Source organism: Tachysurus fulvidraco, chromosome 7 (assembly GCF_022655615.1).
Source record: "Tachysurus fulvidraco isolate hzauxx_2018 chromosome 7, HZAU_PFXX_2.0, whole genome shotgun sequence".
Taxonomy (NCBI): Eukaryota; Metazoa; Chordata; class Actinopteri; order Siluriformes; family Bagridae; genus Tachysurus; species Tachysurus fulvidraco.
The window spans coordinates 1,504,069-1,524,186 of record NC_062524.1 but is presented as its reverse complement, the minus strand read 5'-3'; the positions used below and the strand labels follow the sequence as shown (position 1 = coordinate 1,524,186).

General features: G+C 37.4%; 2 protein-coding genes, 1 long non-coding RNA gene and 1 pseudogene across 4 annotated transcripts in view; 3 read left to right on the top strand and 1 right to left on the bottom strand.

The window, feature by feature from the left end:
• LOC113650579 overlaps positions 1–18,483 on the top strand; it is a 54,709-nt gene extending 36,226 nt beyond the window's left edge. Inside the window, exon 4 of the mRNA XM_047816488.1 lies at positions 17,831–18,483. Coding sequence (XP_047672444.1) covers positions 17,831–18,309 — 479 coding nt within the window. The 3' untranslated portion in view covers positions 18,310–18,483. The remainder of the gene's footprint in view (positions 1–17,830) is intronic.
• LOC113650580 lies at positions 1,416–2,718 on the top strand. Of its 2 annotated transcripts, none has more exons than XR_007143567.1 (3): positions 1,416–1,559; positions 1,631–1,751; positions 2,460–2,718. It is a non-coding gene; the product is annotated as an uncharacterized LOC113650580 (long non-coding RNA). The 2 variants fall into 2 exon arrangements; XR_003442452.2 differs by having other exon boundaries at positions 1,831–2,718.
• Positions 8,128–14,662, bottom strand: LOC113650577 (annotated as a pseudogene).
• On the top strand, positions 14,796–16,693 carry LOC113650578. Its single transcript, XM_027159000.2, has 4 exons — positions 14,796–14,878; positions 15,176–15,222; positions 15,384–15,868; positions 15,972–16,693. The coding sequence occupies exons 2-4, from the start codon at positions 15,176–15,178 to the stop codon at positions 16,448–16,450; spliced, it is 1,011 nt and encodes a 336-aa protein (XP_027014801.1). The 5' UTR covers positions 14,796–14,878; the 3' UTR covers positions 16,451–16,693.
• Positions 18,484–20,118: the final 1,635 nt, after the last annotated feature.

The following is a 20,118-nucleotide window of genomic DNA, read 5'->3' as shown; positions in this document are numbered from 1 at the left end:
AAAGTATGAATTCCCTGACATTTTATTTATATAGTACTTTTACCAACTGACACAGGCACAAAGCAGATTTTTGGATGTCCATATACAGACCTTATACCTAACAAACAGTTTTAGAGTGGCTCATTGATAGAAAATTGTATATTCTATATTTCTTGAAAGGCAGACTGCCCTTGGCAGAGTTAATGTATAAAAAGTACCCGATAAAGATTTTTCCAAAAACAAGGTACAAATTCCATTGGTTAATTCCATTATGTCTCCAGTACAGGATCCAAACCCCGTATAGCACCATTTCCATTAAAGCACCATTTCCATTATATATATATATATATATATATGTACTAGGGCAGTCTAGGTACCACCCTATTAAACGCGGTTTTCACCTGAATGACAGGTACGACAGCCTATTGGCTGCTGCTCCGGGTGTATTTAAGGCGTAGTTTGTCACCTGGGTATGCATTAGTGATGGGAAGTTCGGTTCTTTTCCGCAAACCAGTTCTTTCGGACAGTTCGATTTAATGAACCAGTTCAAAAATCCAGTTCACCAGTTCTTTTATGTCCTGCCATAATGACGTCATTCACAATGACGTATGACGCAAATTCCATTATCCCGCTGCCGGCAGATATTAATACAATCAATTTAACACATTCGAAAAGTTCTTTGTAATCATAACTTTAGTTGAATACATTTCTTACATTTAAGTTTTGCAACTAAAAAACGCAGTACAGGCATCGATGTGCAAACGTGGATGTTTTACGTGTCTTAAAGATATAAAGTTAATAAACTAATCATCAATTTACAAAAAGCGGCATATAAAAAATACAGACTAACCTGCACAATAGTCAATAGTAAAATTAACTGACATATATTGAGTGACATATATTGATTTTTTTTTTTAATAAAAATGTTTAATAGCTTATGACTAGTTACTATGCATATCCCAATATGTACAATTTGCTCTGAAGGTTTACGCATGCGCAGCATCAGCAGTATGTCGGACGCGTCCGAAACAGTTCTCAGTTCAGTGTACTGATGATTCGCTGTACTAGTTCATCGGTTCTCGGGAGCGTCCGAAAGAAACAGTTCTTAGTTCAATGTACTGATGATTCGCTGTATCAGTTCAGTTATTCAAGCATGCACAGTATCAACAGCTCATTGGTTCTCGGACGCGTCCGAAACAGTTCTCAGTTCAGTGTACTGATGATTCGCTGTATCGGTTCAGTAATTCACGTATGCGCAGTATCAACAGCTCGCGCTCACAGTTCTCTCAGCACAACATGTCAGTTCAGTGTACAGGAGTTACATATAACTCCGGGATATTAGTTTATTTAGAGTCGGACAGACTGTCAGACATGACTGAAAGTGAGTAACTTTAGTAACTTGTGGATCAGCGCTGACTCAAGTCACGAACTGTTTAGAACGAATCAGTCCGATTTGGTGAACCGGTTCATCCAGTTCACTAAAAAGAACTGGTTCAAAAGAACGATTCGTTCACGAACTGGCCATCACTAGTAGGCATCATACAATCATTGTGTGGGTGCGCGCGCGCAGCTAGCGGGAGGTATGTATCCAGCTGTATGGCTAACGTTGCTGCTAGCGTCTGTGCACTATTTAAGGTGTATTTGTTTATAGCCAGGTTATGGTCCCGATTGGTACGACGTTGCTGTTGGGTACAGGCTGTCTTTCACTCCAGGTTGTGTGTGCTCTGGATTACCTGCATATTTGAAGTTCGTGCTTCACGCTCTACTTCCGGGTATGTACATTCAGTCCTTTTGAGCATTATCGGGGTGGTGTTTTTGACTATTGATTTTATTAACTTTTATTTATTTTAGTGCATCTGCTCGTAAGCACATCGTTGCTGTGGACTGCATGGCGAATGCTCCTTAGACCACGTGAAGACTGCACTGTTTTGTTCTGGTGCTATTTTTATGACCGTGACTGTTTATATTTGATTACTTTTTGTTTTTGTTTGTCACGCTCATGCTGGTGGTTTAGGTGAAGTGTGGTTAGTTCGAGCCGTCTTGAGCGAGAGGTTCCGTTAACGGTGCCTGCTCAACTTCACCGGTTGTTATATCGCCACCAACAGCGTGTTTGTTTTGTTTAATGTTGATTTTGAGTTTTCTGTGTTGAAGACTTCTTTCAGCTTTAAGTTTTTGTCCTTTTGTTAACTTGTTTTTTTTGTAATTAGTGTGCTTTAATTTGAAGACTGTTGTCTTCATGTGCATTGTTTGCTTTATTTTTTTCCTCTTGGTTGTGCTCTTCTTGTTTAACCCCTTGCTGCTCCATGGCATGTCTAGGTTTGAGCTGTTTGACACGAACCTAGTGTTATATTCTTCTGTCTGATCCTGGTGGCCAGTAAATTGTCCATTGTGTTCCCCTTTACGGGTGCACTTATTCTAATGCAAGTTGTTGGGTTGATTGTGAGTTGAACTAATTTTTGTTATTCTTTTGTTTATTTCAGGAGCTGGAGGCCCCAGTGAGGGAAGCTAGCTGTCTTGGCCCTGTGGTGGTGGTGTTTCTCACAGTGTTTGTTTGCCATTGATATCTGCATTTTCCTCACTTAGAGTGGGTGTGGTGTGAGTGTTTGGGAGCAGTGTGTCTTGGGATACTCAGTGTTCAGCTAGCTACCCTACTGGTAAGCCTCCGCCAGAAAGTTTCTTGTTTTTCTTTATTTTTTTTGTCTGTTTGGTCACAGTTTTTATTATTAATTATTGTGTAATAAAAGTATTTGATATTTGTATCCACGTCTCCTGCATTCAGTGGTAACAAACCTGTGTGCTCTATTTCTGGTATAAATTTCCCCGTTTTTAGAAACGGGGTGGCATAGTCTGCTCTAATCCTTAGTTGTATATGGTGTCAAGCCTTGCCATCCACGGCCCCGCCACATATATACATACATATATGTGTGTGATTTTCTGGGAACTAGCAACATCTGCTATTTACAGTAAGGTCCTGCCATGTTTATCACCCAGACAAGCAGATACAAGCTGATATTTCTGTAATAGCCTCTAGCTGCCCCCACCTTACCTTACTTACCTTCCTCTCTCCCCTTACTGCACTCTATGCATCAGCAAAGTTGCTCAGAGCAACAGCTGCCCTCTATTGCCCGCTACCTGACTGATCCATCTCTCCCTCACATTACTGTCACACCTTACTTTGTTGTCCCCTAACACCCCATTTTACTGCCCCTCTAATTCACTCTACTGACCCAATTTTCACATTACTACCCGTCATCTTACTTTCCCTGATACTGTATACCCCATAATATTAACCATCACCATACTTCTACACCCAGTTGCCTTCTACTCACCTTACTGCCCCAACTCCATCTTACTGCCCCAGAGTTTAATGGCCCAGAAGACCTCCATATTACAGCAAAAGAAAATCTGTCACAAAGTCTCCTGATCCGTCTCCCGAACCATGAATGCTGTAGGAAGAATTGAGTAATTCTGGGAAGGTGAAAGCTTCAGAAAGGGGATCAGAGAATGCCAGGTCAGTTTAACACCACTATGCAAATGCTGGTGAAGGGTGTGGGTGTGATGGTAATAATGAAGAAGGAATGGGAGAAGATGGTGCACCTCTTTCGGATAGTGTCAAACATTATGAAAATCCACCTAACAAAAACCCTGAGAACACGCACTCTACAATCAATCCTTTCAAGCCACTAACATCGCCAGCTTTGTCAACATGATCTCTACAACCTACACTGAGGTGTCCACCAAGCACCTTACAGATCATGTCAACTCTCTGGGAAAACTGATGGCCATAGACAAGGAAAAGCCAGAGTTTCAGTCTGAGGTTAATCAGTTACAGAACTAATGTGATGAGACTCAGAAAGTCATCTTAGTCTGTGTCCTAAAGAACAAGCAGGAGTTTGAAATTAAGAGTCTTGCAAGACTTGAGCAGATTGATGCTCAGCTGCTCACCATTCTCCCTGCCGAGAGATGAAGATGAATAGCTGTTGAAAGTGGATTTAACCTCTTACGGGCCCTGTGCCGTACACGGCACGGAAGTAGAAGTGACCACTAGGGGATGACCCAGAAACAAGCTTCAATTCAACTTTAAAGCATCAAATCCTCCAAAAACACGAAAAAACCTATTTACCTAGTAAAGTTTATACTCTCAATAATTTTTTAAGCCCACACACAAAGCACAATATGATTCACAGCCTTCATACAATTAGAAAAAAATTTCAGACAAAACTGACCTAGGTGGCGCTAGACCGGTTTTTCCCTTACCTTTAGACGTGTCTCTTTCTTCACTGGGGTAATATATTCCAACACAAATAATCCACAAAAATCCACACAGGTCCAAGGAATTGAAATCTGTAAGCCTTTTAATCCAAAACGCTCTGGTCGCGCCGCAAATATTCCGTTAGTGTTCTGAAAACTGGAAACAGAAGTGCGCCATCATCTCATTTTGCCGCTCTAACTCCTAATTGGGATATTCAAAAATTCAAAGCTACGTCATATTTATAGCCCAGGTCCTAACGAATCAAATAAGCCCTCATTTGAGCCAATCGGTGCTTGTATGGCAGAGATAGACGGCTGGGAAGCCAATGGTGGCATGACCTCATTTTTGGGAACCCGCCTTTGACTGACAATTACTCCTTCCAATAGCAATGAAATGGGCTGGGACCTATACAGCCGTTTAGCCAATAAGCAGACGATTCCAACGGTATGCGACATGCCTTACATTCTTTGCCTGTGTCTGCGTGAACTGGATGCGCAGAAGAATTGTTGCGTAATCCCTGACCTTTTGTCCCTCTCACAGCTCAGGGTGTCAAGTTACAGGCCTGTTTTCACACCAGAGTGATAGAGAGAGAGTCTAGGCTTATTTATGGCTTGTCAGACTGAGCCTGCAGCCTTTTATTTCAAAGTTATACAGTAAACAAGTACACAAAAACGCTGCACCAGACGACCATGGCCGTAGAAAAATATTCATATAAAATCCATTTTTGGGTCTTTTGACTTGAAATTTTTTTTTTGGTGAAAGCCAAGACATGTGGATTAAGATTAATCAGTTTATCAGGTAAACAACCCAGGCGGACAGGAAAATCTGCATTCAAACCCCTGTAACTTTGTGCCAGTAAGGCCTAGAATCAATCTGAAACTCATTTCTGAAACTAGAGAATCTCTTCTTTCAACCCCTGTGTGTCAAAGTATGTGGGAGCTGTACCACTTTTTGTTGGACAATGGATATAGGCGGAGGTCCGTAAGAGGTTAAAGAGAAGATGGAAGACGAATATAAATTCACAGATTAAGAAGAAGGGAAAGGTGGGCTCACAGAGGAAGATTACATCTAACTAAATAAACAGCTAAGAATCTTATTACAACCTATGAAATATTGGTTGGAAAATACTGTTTGTAATACAGTCTGTGTGTAATTAAATTTAATTTAATCCTCAGTTGTTCCTGTGATGAATTGATCTGTTTAACAGTTATTTCACACTTCAACTCTCAGTGCAACAACATCCCCAATGACTTCATTGTAAAGTTAAAGGATGACTTTCAAGCCTTCAATAAATATCTATATAATAAGTGCATGGAATTTCTATGAGCTATGTCCACAGTCTAAATTAAATACCCACAATACACTTATTTTATAATTTTATCATCATTAGGCAACACATTTTATGTTATTTTAATAATTTAACATATTTGATAAGCTAATACATTTAAAAAAAAATAAACTCAGTGTTCCTGAAACTGTTGTACGGCTGTTGTAAATGTGTATGTAGGTGAGAATTTTGGTCCTACGCCACCATCTGCTGTGTTTTTTTAGTATTGGCACAATGTTCTTTCAAAATGACATCAAAATGCCAAAAAAGACATCATCTTCTCTTGCAGATTGTGACGTTTCTTTTACACGTGATCCAGGGGTGTTTTCTGGTTGGGAAGCTAACCTCCATTAATAACCTGATCAACTGAAACATATGTGAGAATAATTTATTTGGAAATATTATTTGTGTTTGTCATAATAAATCAGATAATATATACAATAATATTAGAGAATAATATGGTGTAATATAACTAATGACACTCCCTATTGTTATCTACAGTTTGTAGTTATTATCTAGTTTCTACACACTGGACTTTACCATCTTCTTCAGTTGGAACATGGTCCAGTTTTATTTTAGTTTACTCAGTTGTCAGGTATCTGAACACTCTGAGGTGACGTGACCACATCAATTCCTGGGCTGCTGGCTGCCTTAAGGGACAGTAATAATCATCTAACTGCTGCTCAGGGTGGACTCCAGGATAGTCCACCCTGAGCAGCAGTTAGATGATTATTACAGGAAGACTGTGTAGGAGAGAAGGACTTAGTTATCACTTTTGCCTTATGACAAGGTGCTCCATCATGCTGGAAAATGCATTGTTCAACAACAAACTGTTCATGGATGGTTGGGAGAAGTGGAGGATGTTTTTGTACATTTATGTATTCATGGCTGTGTTCTTAGGCAAAATTGTAAGTAAGCCCACTGCCTTGGCTGAGTGGTGACAACACACATGAATGGTCTCAGGATGCTTTAACCACTATCAAAACAATATAAACAAGGATGATACAAAACTTTTCTACTTAATAATTTTATTCCACCACAAAGACTCTGATTCTAGGTCCTTAACCAGGGTAAATGACCAGGTCACGACAAGTTTGTGTCATCAGAGCATGCGCAGAAGAAGTAATCGAATCAAATAATGTGTTTGTTGTTTCAGCTAAAAAGTAATTAGTTATTTTAACTTCCTGTGGATTTGGATCAGATTGATTTAAAATAATTGATTTCTAAAAAAATTTATTTCAATTTATTTTAATCAGATTTCAGTTTTTTGAGTGTATCTGAATGACAGGTGACGTGTATAATATAGTTTACTTAATATTTAAACAACGACTATCAAATTTTGGCCCTAATATTGTCCAAAGGAATCAAGAATGTTCTCAATTCTATAATAAATTAGTCACAATCTGGCTATTGAACTAATAAGCATATTTCAAACTATATAAGATTAGTATTTGATATTTTAGACTATTCAAATCTGATTGATGATTATAGTTTTTTTCTGTTTCTACATTTTTATAAAGCTTTTGATAAGTTAGAACACACTTCCATTTTTCAGTGTTTTAAAACATTGGGATTTTGGATATTATTCTGTAATACCATTAAAACCTTGTATACAAAGTTTTTTCTTTGCAACAAAGTGAACTTTCAAACAAACAAACAAACAAACAAACAAATAAATAAATAAGCAAACAGAATCATAACATAAGGTAACAGCAGAGGGAGCTGTATGGCAACATTTCTCAATATGAGACAAACACAGTATCACGTATAACTCAGACATGCATGCAGACACACACACACACACACACAGACTCACACAGACAAGCTTGCCCACAAACACACACACATGCCCACAAACACACACATGCATGCATACACACACAAACCCATGCACACATACACACACACACACTCACGCACATGTGCTTGCACACATACACTCACACACACAAGCACATACACAGATACACACATACACAAACACTTGCACTATTACTTTAGCAACAGTGTTATGTAAAAGCGTAAGTAAATGTGACTACAATAGACAAACAAACAGTATAAAAATCTGCCCTCCTGTCTGTACTTTAACTCTAACCTCTAACCCACCACACCCCCACCACCCCGTTTTCTGACAGGTTTGTCTATATGTTTAATTTGGCAGTAGACTGTTTAACTATCAATATTCCTCAACATTTCTACATACAGGTAAATGTTGCCATAACAATAGTGTGAGATTTGTTTTTGTGTGTTTATTTTGTCCATGGAGGTAATTGTGTTATTAGGATTTGGCGTGCTGATGTATGAGTCGTTGTACGTGCAGGTAAAGTATGCACAGGAAGTTGAGAATAAGTTGTAACGTATGGTGTTCAAAACCTCATGAACGCTAACTAATAAAAGTAGGAAAAGTTCCATATTCTCATGAATGCCTGCATTATTCTGATGGACCCATCTGAAGGTTCATCTGAGAGTGTATAGTCCCTCTTACAATAGCTTAACAAGTGTTACAACAAAGTATTATTAGTGGAGAACTTTATTAATCCCCAAGGGGAAATCAGAAAAGTAGACAAAATGAATGAAATTGCAGAGAGCGTTTATTCTGGTAAAGTGCAAACAAACAAATCCAAATTGTAAGGCAATTATTTTATGTCAGAATCTTCTAGTGGATTTTTCTGGTACATTTGGGTCGGTACAGTGATAGAGGACCAATTTAACATCAACACTAACACTGAAAAAATAATCCATTTATGAGAGTTTAGTCTTTATAATTGTAAACCTTAAGAAGTAGGTGAAGTAAACGACTTTTATCATTTTAGAAATTTATCACTTAAGAAACTACTGAGTACTAAATAACACACGAGTAAGAAATCTTTATTTTTTGTTAACTGCAAAGCTAATGGGAAAAAGTTATGTGTTATATTGTGGTATTAGAGAATTGAATTCAGTATAAATTTGTCACTTTACTGTTAAGACAGAGCATTAATACATACACATATATTAACATACACAAGAATATTACATGTGTGTATTATATTTGTAATATAAATGTAATTAGAAAAAAAGCAAGTTAATTAAAAGTGACAAAAATGAATGATATGATGCTCACATGTTATTTATGATCACGTGACAAGAAGCTTGAATACGAACACTGTGCTAATTACAGTGTAAGGCACTTATTTTATACTTTAGGAGCTTTATAGGATATAATTGTAAAGAAGAACTTTTGTTCATTCACTCAGGCGTAGGCTGATTCATCTTCTTCTGTGAATCCACTTTTAACAGCTGCTTGAATGCGCTTTATCTCTTCTGGAGCAGCAGCAGGGAGAATGGCGAGCAACTCTTTATCAATCTTATTCTGTCTTGCAAAAGTATTTGCTTCAAACTCCCTCTTGTTCTTGAGGACAAGGACTAAGATGGCTTTCTGAGCCCCATCACAGGCGTTCCGTAACTGATCAACCTCAAACTGAAACTCTGGCTTTTCCTTGTCCATGACCATTAGTTTTCCCAGAGAGCTGACACGATCCATGATGTGCTTGGTGGACACCTCAGTGTAGGTTGTAGAGATCATGTTCACAAGGTTGGCGATGTTAGTGGCTTGAAAGGCTTGATTGTAGAGCATATCTTTGGAGAAGAGCTTTGAGTTGTAAGAAAGTGCCTGTGTCTTCTCAGATGTAGAAACAAAATCTTTAAGGGTTTTGGTCAGACTGATTTTCACGATGTTGGACACCATCTGAAAGAAGCGCACCATCTTCTCCCACTGCTCCTTCACTCTCCCCATGGCATCCATACCCTTAACCAACATTTGTATAGTGGTGTTAAAGTCTATCTCTTTGAACTCACACCTCCTCATGGTGATCAGGATGTCAGTCAGCTCCTTTTGGTTCTTCTCCATGTTCTCTACACTCTTCTCATAACTCTCTCTGGTCTTGTCCAGTTGCGCACGGCTCTGCTCTATGCGGAACCTGGCATTATCTGATGCCATTTGTGAAGCTTTCACCTTACCAGGTTTACTTTCTTCTTTGTACATCATTGGTGATTTTGGAGTCAGAGCAGGAGAATTTGTGACAGATTTACTTTTGCTGTCAAAACTGCGAGCTGATTCATTCAGGTTTCTGATCAGTTTAATCAACTCATTTGTTTTGGCTTCTTCCCATTCCCCTTCTGGTGTATACTTTGCTAGTTCTTCACAGATCTCGATGCCTTTGGTACAGATGTTTTGAGCTTCCTCTTTTGCTGTGCAGTTTGGAAATTCTTTTAAATTTTCCCCGATTCGTTTGAACTGATCTGCCTGAAAATTTGTCTTTGTAGTTCTGTGTTTTTGATCATACAAATCTTTCCAGTTAATTGTGTTTTCAATCACAAACTCTTGAATTTTCTCTGTGCATTTCAGGATTTCTGCCGATTTACTATAAATAGGAATTTCATCAAAGCTATCAGCTTTAGATTCTGGACTTTTAGACACTTTTTTTTAGGATCATTCTGTGTTTCACTTTTAGAAAAAATGGATGTTACTCCATTAATAAGAGTTGTGATGCCCTCACATATGCCATTTACCAAATCCATTGCTATCATGTCCCATCCACTGGGCAGTGAAGCCATTGCTTCGCTGTAAGTTTTATGGGCTTCGTTCAGCTGTTTTTCCATGTCTTTCAGTGCTTTCTCTGAGCGTTTAGCAGCTTCTTCTGATGACTGTTTCCTCAGCTTGGATTCCTCCAGTTTGAGCTTGATTTCCTCCAGCTCCTCTCCATAAAAGTGCTCAGCATTTACACATGCTTCCAGCAGTTCTTGGATAATGTTGATGACATCAGTGAACCGTATTTCTGTTGAAATTGCCAGCTCAAGACAGTCATCTGCAACAACACGGATGTTCTGCAACTGTTCAGGGAGGTGAGCTTCAACAACCTCGTCATTGCCTTGGAACAGGATCTTCATAGCCATCTTCATGTAATTAGGAACTGTCATGGTGTAAAGTCTAATCTGATCCATGTTCTTATGGGCCTCGTTGAAAGCGCACCAGCCTGAGTTACACACCTGCATGAGGCAGGCACGAAATGACTCTGGGTATTTGATGAACTTGTAGCCAACTTTAGGTGGGTTCTTGTTGATGGAGAAATCTGTATTGGAGGAGATGAAGACCAGCTCTCCCAGGATGGCTATGGAGAGAGGAGCAGGAGTCAGATACTCCTCCCAGTTGGCATACGGCTGCATCACAAGCTTGGTTTGGTTCCTCATCTCCTCAGCTGTAGTGAGGCTTTGAGTTTTCTTTACAATTTGCAAATCCATGGCTTCTTTTTTCCTACAAAAAACAAAAAGAAAATAAATTAATAATGACATCACCATGGCTGCCTTCTTGGGTGCCAGCAGAGAAAAAATTTTACACTTACAGTGCAAACCATAATAAAAAATCTAAACCATGATGCACAGACACAACATCTGAGAGCTCTTACGTTTGGTGGGTTTAGTTATTTGTTGGACACATGAGTAAAGGTGGACTGTTTACATCTGATACAACTAACAGAACTAACAAAACTTGCTCCAACTTGCTTGAACATTGGACAAGTTAGATGTGATTGTGTTTAATATTATAGAGACTTTAATATTATCAGTATGTTAAATATTAGGTGTTATGTCAGTGCTGAACCATTAATTTAATATTGTAAAGGTCTTAAAGTGAAATCAGTGGTCAGTAAATTAGAATAGATTAAATAAATAGATAGTGATTTAGTATGGAATACATTTACCCCTTGGTTTCTTTAAATGTTTATGCCTTGTATGTAAACCTATGTGCAGCTTTTTATAAACTATATTATTAGTGCACTTTTCATCAGGACCAACAGCTGAAATGGTTCCCAGCACCATCACACCTCTTCCTCCAAGCTTAACTGTGGTACAGATGTTTCACTGTTGTATTTCTCATCAGATCTGTTTATAGCTTCCAGCTAAAATGTCCTGTAAAAAGGAAATTACCCCAGAATCCCAGACCTCATGCTTCTTCACTGAGCAATGCTACAATTACAACTACATCAGACATCAGTTTAGACTTTAGGAAATTTTAAATAACAACAATTAATATAAACTAAAGAAGTAAAATATAATTGAACAACAAAAGCTATGAGCCACTCAGACTGACTGTAAAAAGTGAATGAATTTTAAGAGGAAGTTGCCCAATATAAATGTGCAAAAAAGGAAAGTTAGTTTAAGTACAAATTTATTGGATAAAAACCAAAAGCAGACAGGAAATATTGGGGTCATATTTTGTCCAAAAGGAATAGAAATTACACACACGAGTCAGACCTTTATCACGGTAAGATGCATGAATGAAACATCACCTCTTTAAAAGTAAGCCCTCACAGTATACTGTTGTAGAGTATGATATAGTATCATAAGCACATGATATAGAGTAAACTCATAAATACCTTTTACACTAGAATATTAATGTAAATGAACAGAAAATAGATTTTAAAGGCCTGTTCATTAAACTTCATAAGCCTCAGAGTGAAATAAAGTTTCAGAGTGAGATGAAGTAAAAGGTGTAGACAAGCTATAGGCTTCTCAAAGTGGAGAAACTCTATGATCCAAGTGAGGAGAGGAAACATCGCTTTGTAGAGAGAAGTGGAAGTGTACAAAAGCAAGAATACTTTGCAAGGTGACATAAATGTGCATAATGAGTGCATGCGCACACACACACACACACACACAAAACACACTCACACACACTCAGACACACACACACACACACACAAACACACACACACATAAACACACACACACACACACACACACATACTGTACACTCAGACACACACACACACTCAGACACACACACTCCATTATTAAGAATTCAATGTTATCTATCATCTATATCGGGCATCACCAAATGGCGGACCGCGGTCCGAATCCAGACCGAGTGACGGGTCTGCCCGGACCCGTTAAAATTCTAATATTATCATATTAAGCATATCCTTATTATAATCTAATCTTATAAGATTATAAGCAGTGGTGTAGTCTATGTGATACGCAGGTATACGCCGTATACCCACTAGGAAAGGCCAAGGATTTCCATATACCCACTAAAAAAGCGTGAGGTTACGTAACAATATCGTTTTGTGACAGAACTTTCATTCATAAATTCACCCCGCACTATGTTGCAAACACAGACTGTGGCTGCGATTGCGAATCACTAACGTTTTTGGACCATTGGGGCTTCCGTGGCCTGTGACCTGATCTGACGTCACCTACCAAGGAGGAAAATGAGTTGCTTGGCAGTGTTTTTTGGCACAAATTTGAAATTAACTAACTAATGTAAAAGAAGATATGAAACGAAAGCAGACCCAAACTACACTCTAGCCTGCGCCTAAAGCTACAGCAGCTTCGGGTGACATTTCACCCACAGCCCGAGTACAAATGTATTTATAAAGCTTTGTAAACTACCAGTTCATTCAGTTCATAATATTCTGCAATGAAAGAGTGTTGGTGATAAAACTGAACAAATGTTTATTGTTCACTCTTAAATGTACATTGTAAATGTACAGCTGATAAAACCTGTGCTCCAGGTCCCATATTCATATAACATTTAAGGCTAAATGTAGCTCTTAAAGGTATAAAGTTCACCCAAAAATGAAAATTGTGTCATTTTTCAAAATATCATCTTTTGTGTTAAACAGAAGAAAGAAACTCATACAGTTTTGGAACAAATTGAGGGTGAGGAAATAACACGATTTTCATTTTTGGGTGAACTTTATACCTTTAAGAGCTACATTTAGCCTTAAAGGTTATATGAATATGGGACCTGGAGCACAGGTTTTATCAACTGACTGTCTTTTGTTGCTTATAATAAATTTGCATGTTGATAACACATAAGCAGTCTTTAATAATGCTCTAAATTACATGTAGATGCATATTTATTATGCGTTAGTGAGTGTGGTGGTGCCTATGGGGTGTTGCTCTAGGATGAATGCATATGAGGCTGGGGGGGGCGGTCACAGTATACTCACTACAAAAAACTAGACTACACCACTGATTATAAGCTCTTTGATATTAATAAAAAGATAAATATTTCGTTCATGTGCAGTTAATCTAGTTATTACGACAGGAGCGTCATCAAAAGCCAAGCCAAAAACAGATTGTTTCTGTTCCATACTCCAGAGCAGAAGGGGGCAGTAATGAACCTAATTATGCTGGCAGGACAATTAAGATTCAAACTGCTGGCAGGACAGTTACATGCCCATTTCTCTCACTAGGAACGGAAGATGGAAAGGGAGTAAGGAGAGGTGGAAAGGAGAGAGGAAAAAGGGAGCTGCTCAAAGCTCTGCACTTTTTGTTTTTTGTTTAATTTTTGTTGTTTTTTTGTTTGTCTTTTGTTTAATTTTTAAGATTAAAAGCACCTTTATTTTATTCAAAAGATTCTGAATGTTTCACATTACTTGAAATATAGGCCCTAAGTTCAGGCTCCTCAAAGCTTTGTTTGTACTTTTTATTTATTTTATTCAGAAGAAATTCAGTGTCTGTTGTCTGTTACTTGACATGTAGTAAAGACAACTACAGGATTGTTTTACATCCAATTGCCAGACAAGTTCAGACTGAAAACACTTGAAATTTAACAATAAATTATATAGAAATTTATGTGCGTTATTGATTTTATTAACACGAGGTTACACTATTTTAAGTGACAATATAAGATTCTAACCTTTGCTGGGAGGAAATTTTAGTAACTGGACCTCTTTGAATTTTAATTGAATACCCCTGATCTATATCATTGTCTGTTTCTTGTGTGCATAACTGTAAGACAAGGATTTTATGTTTTTTATATGTAGATAAATACAACACATTTAAATATGTCTTAAACTTTTGTCTAATATTAATATCTGTATAATAAACCTTTTGTGTGATGTTTCTTATGATCTTTAAAGCTGCCTTAAGACAATGTCCATTGTTAAATGTGCAATACAAATAAATTTAAATTGAAGTGAATTGAATAAAAGGATTAAATATTTGCAGTGTGACAAAACTTTAAAAGTAATTGTTGTGAACAGATTCTTCCTACCTGGATATGCTGATAGTCTTCAGTGAAGGTGTGGAGGTTCTCCGTCTGCTCTGTGACCCAAGTGGTGCACTGCCTCAAGACTGAAAACCCCTGTGTATTTATAATGTGTAATCTGCCCTCCCCTTTTCGCCCACCCACCTCTGATACACTTATAAAAGAAGTTCATCTTATAAATCTCACATAATAAGTGACTGTTGTGATCCAGAAGAGAAAGTACAGCAACAGAGTTAAACTTTCTCACTCTAATTACAGATTTATCTTCAAGAGACCCTGTGACAAGGTAATCATGTTTCAGGCTTTATAGGTGCTGGATTCTTTTTTTTATTTATTTATTTTAATTATTATTATTATTATTTTTTTTTTTTACTGTGTTTAAATATATAATAACTTGATGGATTCATTCAAACTTAAATTCTAAAAATAAAATGACTGACATATGAAGAAATAAAGAGAAAAACAACAATCTGATGTTTAAGACTCACAAAATAGTATTTTAGTGTGAAAGACTGAACTTGTTTTTATTCATTATCCTTTTGATCTATAGAGGATTTTTATTAATAAAATCATTCTGTAACAGATGGCAGTTGACATACTGTTTAAGATGAATCAGCTTTCATCATTGAAGTGAGTTGAATTCCATAATAAACAGAAATAGTTCATAATAATTAATTAACTTTCAAACAGAAATACATAAAAAATTATTCGACCAAAACAAAAATGAATTCATTTCAATTCTTTAAGGCTTTTTGATTTTCTGTGTTGAAATGTTTTGTTTGTCTCTACAGAGTTGTTCTGAAGAACACAGCTGAAGCTGTTCTCATACCACTGAAAGGTGGGGTCTCCTCCCTGAATGAAGTCTATAAGGCTCTTATTGAGGCAGATGTTGATCCTGTAACTGGAAAATGCTCCAACTACGACTACATCAGACAGCAGATAGAACAGGCTCATCAGCTCATGAAGCAGTCAGAACAGGAAGCTAGTTCAGGGCTAAAGAGTCTGGATGAAAACTTAGAGAGACTGATACAAGAGGAGTGGAAACTCAAGCAGGAGATGAATGACACAATAGTAACCTTAGACAACTTTAGAGAAAAAAAGAAATCAAATGAATATTTACTCAGAGTATCTCAGGGAGCTGTGGAGCAGACCAGGAGAATTCTGAATTCAGCAATACACACACTTCAGGTTCGGCAGAAAAAGAAACAAGATGCTGAAATTATCACAGGTGTTGGGGCAGGACTGTTAGTTATACCAATCATTGGATGGATTGTAGGTGAGAATTACAGCATACAGATAAAAATAATGACATCTGAACTGTTTCATCATCATAACCTTCATGTGAGTGTCTGTTCTGACTCTGTAGTTTGTTTCTTCAGGTCCTGCCATGATGATTGGTGGTGGAGTTGAACTGGATCAAGCAAACAAAGACGTCCAAGTGGCTCAAGAGGAGGTGAGAAAGTCTGAGAATGAAGTGAGAAACTATGAAATGAAAGTATCTCACTACGTGTCTAAGATTTCCCAGACCGAATATGAGATCAGTCAGAAAAATGTCCAGCTAAATCAGATACGTGAAGGAATCGAGAAGGTGAAGAAGCAGAGTCAGTCTGTAGCTGAGTTCCAGGGGAAAGTGAGAGGAGCTGTTCATCTTCTGGGTGTCCTCAGAGGGAGGGTCAGTGTGGCTGAAGGTCTGACTCGCAGATCCATCCTACAGGAGCCTGTGATGATGGTGATGGAGGATGTGATGAAGGCCATAGAGCAGATCACAGGGAATGAGCTCCTCTATCGCAATGACCTGCCAAGACTCATAAATCAGATGAAGGAGAACAACCAACGTCTGGCAGACATCTGTGCCTAAGAGAACAGCTCAATATCACAATAACATGCTGTTTCTTTTGTTTTGAACAGAGTTACACAGAGAAATAAATATTCTGTAGCACTTCAGAGTTTTGTTCAAATAAGAATAAAGTATATAAATTTTATGGTTCTATGTCATATTCAAGAGCATTAAAAGCCACTAAACATGAACATAAATATATACAGTAAAAGGATGATGTAGTAAAGTTTGTTAAATGAAACAATGTGTGAGCTATAAGAGAAATAAACCATGTGACAAGGTAATCATGCTGTCTGCTGCTTTTCAGAGTGCTGTATTTATTTTTACTGTGTTTAATTAAGTAATAACTTGAGCGTTTCATTCAAAATGGTAAAATATAAAAATAAAATGATCATGAGAAATATAATGTAATGAAGAAGATAAACAAAAAAATCTTGTAAAGGCTCATAAAATAGTGCTTTAGTGTCAAGTACTGAACATGTTTTTATTCATTATTCTTTTGATCTATAGAGGACGTTTTATTAATAAAATCGTTCTGTAACAGATGACAGATGACTAGAGACACTGAAGGAGATTTTTATGATGATATCATGATCAGGTTTTAGTTTTTCCCCTTTAACATGTTTACTTCCTGTTTCACATGAATCAGCTTTCATCATTGGAGTGAGTTGAATTCCATAATGAACAGAAATAATTCATAACAATTAATTCACAGAATTACATAAAAATTATTCGACCAAAACAAAAATGAATTCATTTCAATTCTTTAAGGCTTTTTGATTTTCTGTGTTAAAATGTTTTCTTTGTCTCTACGGAGTTGTTCTGAAGAACACAGCGGAAGCTGTTCTCATTCCACTAAAAGGTGGGGTCTCCTCCCTGAATGGTCTATAAGGCTCTTATTGAGGCAGATGTAGATCCTGTAACTGGGAAATGCTCCAACTACAATTACATCAGAGAGCAGATAGAACAGGCTCATCAGCTCCTGAAGCAGTCAAAACAGGAAGCCAGTTCAGGGTTAAAGAGTCTGGATGAAAACTTAGAGAGACTGATATAAGAAGAGGGGAAACTCAAGCAGGAGATAAACTACACAAAACTAACCTTAGACAACTTTAGAAAAGAGAAGGAATCAAATGAATATTTACTCAGAGTATCTCAGGGAGCCCTGGAGCAGACCAGGGGAAATCTGAATTCAGCAATAAACACACTTCAGGCTCAGGAGAAAAGGAAACATGATGCTGAAATTGTCATAGATGTTGGGGCAGGAGTGTTAGTTATACCAATCATTGGATGGATTGTAGGTAAGAATTACAGCATACAAATAAAAATAATGACATCTGAACTGTTTCATCATCATAACCTTCATGTGAATGTCTGTTCTGACTGTGTAGTTTGTTTCTTCAGGTCCTGCCATGATTATTAGTGGTGCAGTTGAACTGGATCAAGCAAACAAATCTGTCCAAGTGGCTAATGAGGAGGGGAGAAAGTCTGAGAATGAAGTGAGAAACTATGAAATGAAAGTATCTCACTACGTGTCTAAGATTTCCCAGACCGAACGTGACATCAGTCAGAAAGATGACCGGCTAAATCAGATACATGAAGGAATCGAGAAAGTGATGAAGCAGAGTCAGTCTGTAGCTGAGTTCCAGGGGAAAGTGAGAGGAGCTGTTCATCTTCTGGGTGTCCTCAGAGGGAGGGTCAGTGTGGCTGAAGGTCTGACTCGCAGATCCATCCTCCAGGAGCCTGTGATGAAGGTGATGGAGGATGTGATGAAGGCCATAGAGCAGATCACAGGGAATGAGCTCCTCTATCGCAATGACCTGCCAAGACTCATCAATCAGATGAAGGAGAACAACCAACGTCTGGCAGCCATCTATGCCTAAGAGAACAGCTCAATATCACAATAACATGCTGTTTCATTTGTTTTGAACAGAGTTACACAGAAAAATGAATATTCTGTAGCACTTCAGAGTTTTGTTCAAATAAGAATAAAGTATATAAATTTTATGATTCTATGTCATATTCAAGAGCATTAAAAGCCACTAAACATGAACATAAATAAATACAGTAAAAGGATGTTGTAGTAAAGTTTGTTAAATGAAACAATGTGTGAGCTAAAAGAGAAATAAACCATGTGACAAGGTAAGCATGCTGCATGCTGCTTTTCTGAGTTCTGTATTTATTTTCACTGTGTTTAATTATGTAATAACTTGAGCGCTTTCATTCAAAATGGTAAAATATAAAAATAAAATGATCATGAGAAATATAATGTAATAAAGAAGATAAACAAAAAAATCTTGTAAAGGAACACACATAGTCTCGTATTGCCTTCATGACAATTTTTTTTTTTCAGATCAAATATTTCACATGTTGTAATTCAAGTTGTAGATGGTTGTTATGAATCAAGGCTTATAACGCTTTAAGCAACAACGAGGAAAAGTGAATGAAAATACTCCAGAAACTGTCTGTTGAAAAAGTGGGCGGACGCAGTCTTGTTTGGAAACAGCCACTCGCACTGAACCCGGGTAAGCCAGCAGAGTTAGTAAGTGAGAACATACTGTACATATGTATCAATAAACAAATATTTAAAAAAAACTTGTTTCAGTAGCACGTGAACGCAGTTTTAATCTAACTGTTACGTGTTGTAAATACAATAAAATAACATGCCACTACTCCTGAAAAAGTCAGTCATTGTATTAGGTCACTTAAATTAAATAGTTTTAGGCAGATTAGGGTTGTAACCGTCATTTTAATGTTATTTGGTTTGAGCAAATGTCTGTTAAACTATATATTAAATCACAGTGAAAATTATACATTTTTGTTTGACCAATATTTTAGAATTTCATTGGTGGTGTATGTTGCATGTTATGTTGTTGATTACTTTACAATTAATTGTTTAGCCATGATTGCATGTATAAACAGTATTTCATTAGTTATTACATCAAACAGTTATTTTGAGTTAAAATCACAGAAATCAAATGTGCTTTTAATTATAATTAGTGGTTTTAATTAATCATCAAACTTTTTTGCTTTTTCAGAATCAAACAGAGGCTGAAAAAAGCTTCTCTTTTTCTGCTATTTCATTTTCATTATAGTCTATTAAAACTTTTTAATAATCTGTATTTTTTTAGCAGGAAAAACAAAAGGCTTCAGTAAAGACACAGTATGGAAAAGGTTTGGAAGTACAATGATAGGAGCAATTCCATAAGGAGGGCATTAAGATTAGTCAGTGAACTGATTGACAATGAGCAACATAGGGAGGGGGAGGTGGATGACAATTTGGAGTTAAGTGTTTGTGTTGATGATTCAGGGAAATCATAGATGGAAATTAGTGATGAAGAAGGTGACCACCAGAAGATTGAGTTGGATGTTGAAGATAAGGATGTACACAAAGAGACTGCAGCTTCTGTTGAGGACCACTCTGATCTTGAAAAAACCTTGTAGTCAGAGAGAGAGAGATTTGCAGAGTTCACTGGCAGGTTGGGCAATTGAATTTGGAATGTCACTAATTGCTTTGTCAGCACTTCTTACCATTCTCAAAGTGGATGGATGGAAGAACGTTGCTGAAAACAAAAACAGGCTACGGCATTAGCAGTACAGCTGGTGGTGTGTTCCATTATTGTGGAATTCTAAATTCTGTTTGGAAAATCCTTGATAAAGTTTAGCATACTGTGCCAGACAAACATGTATTC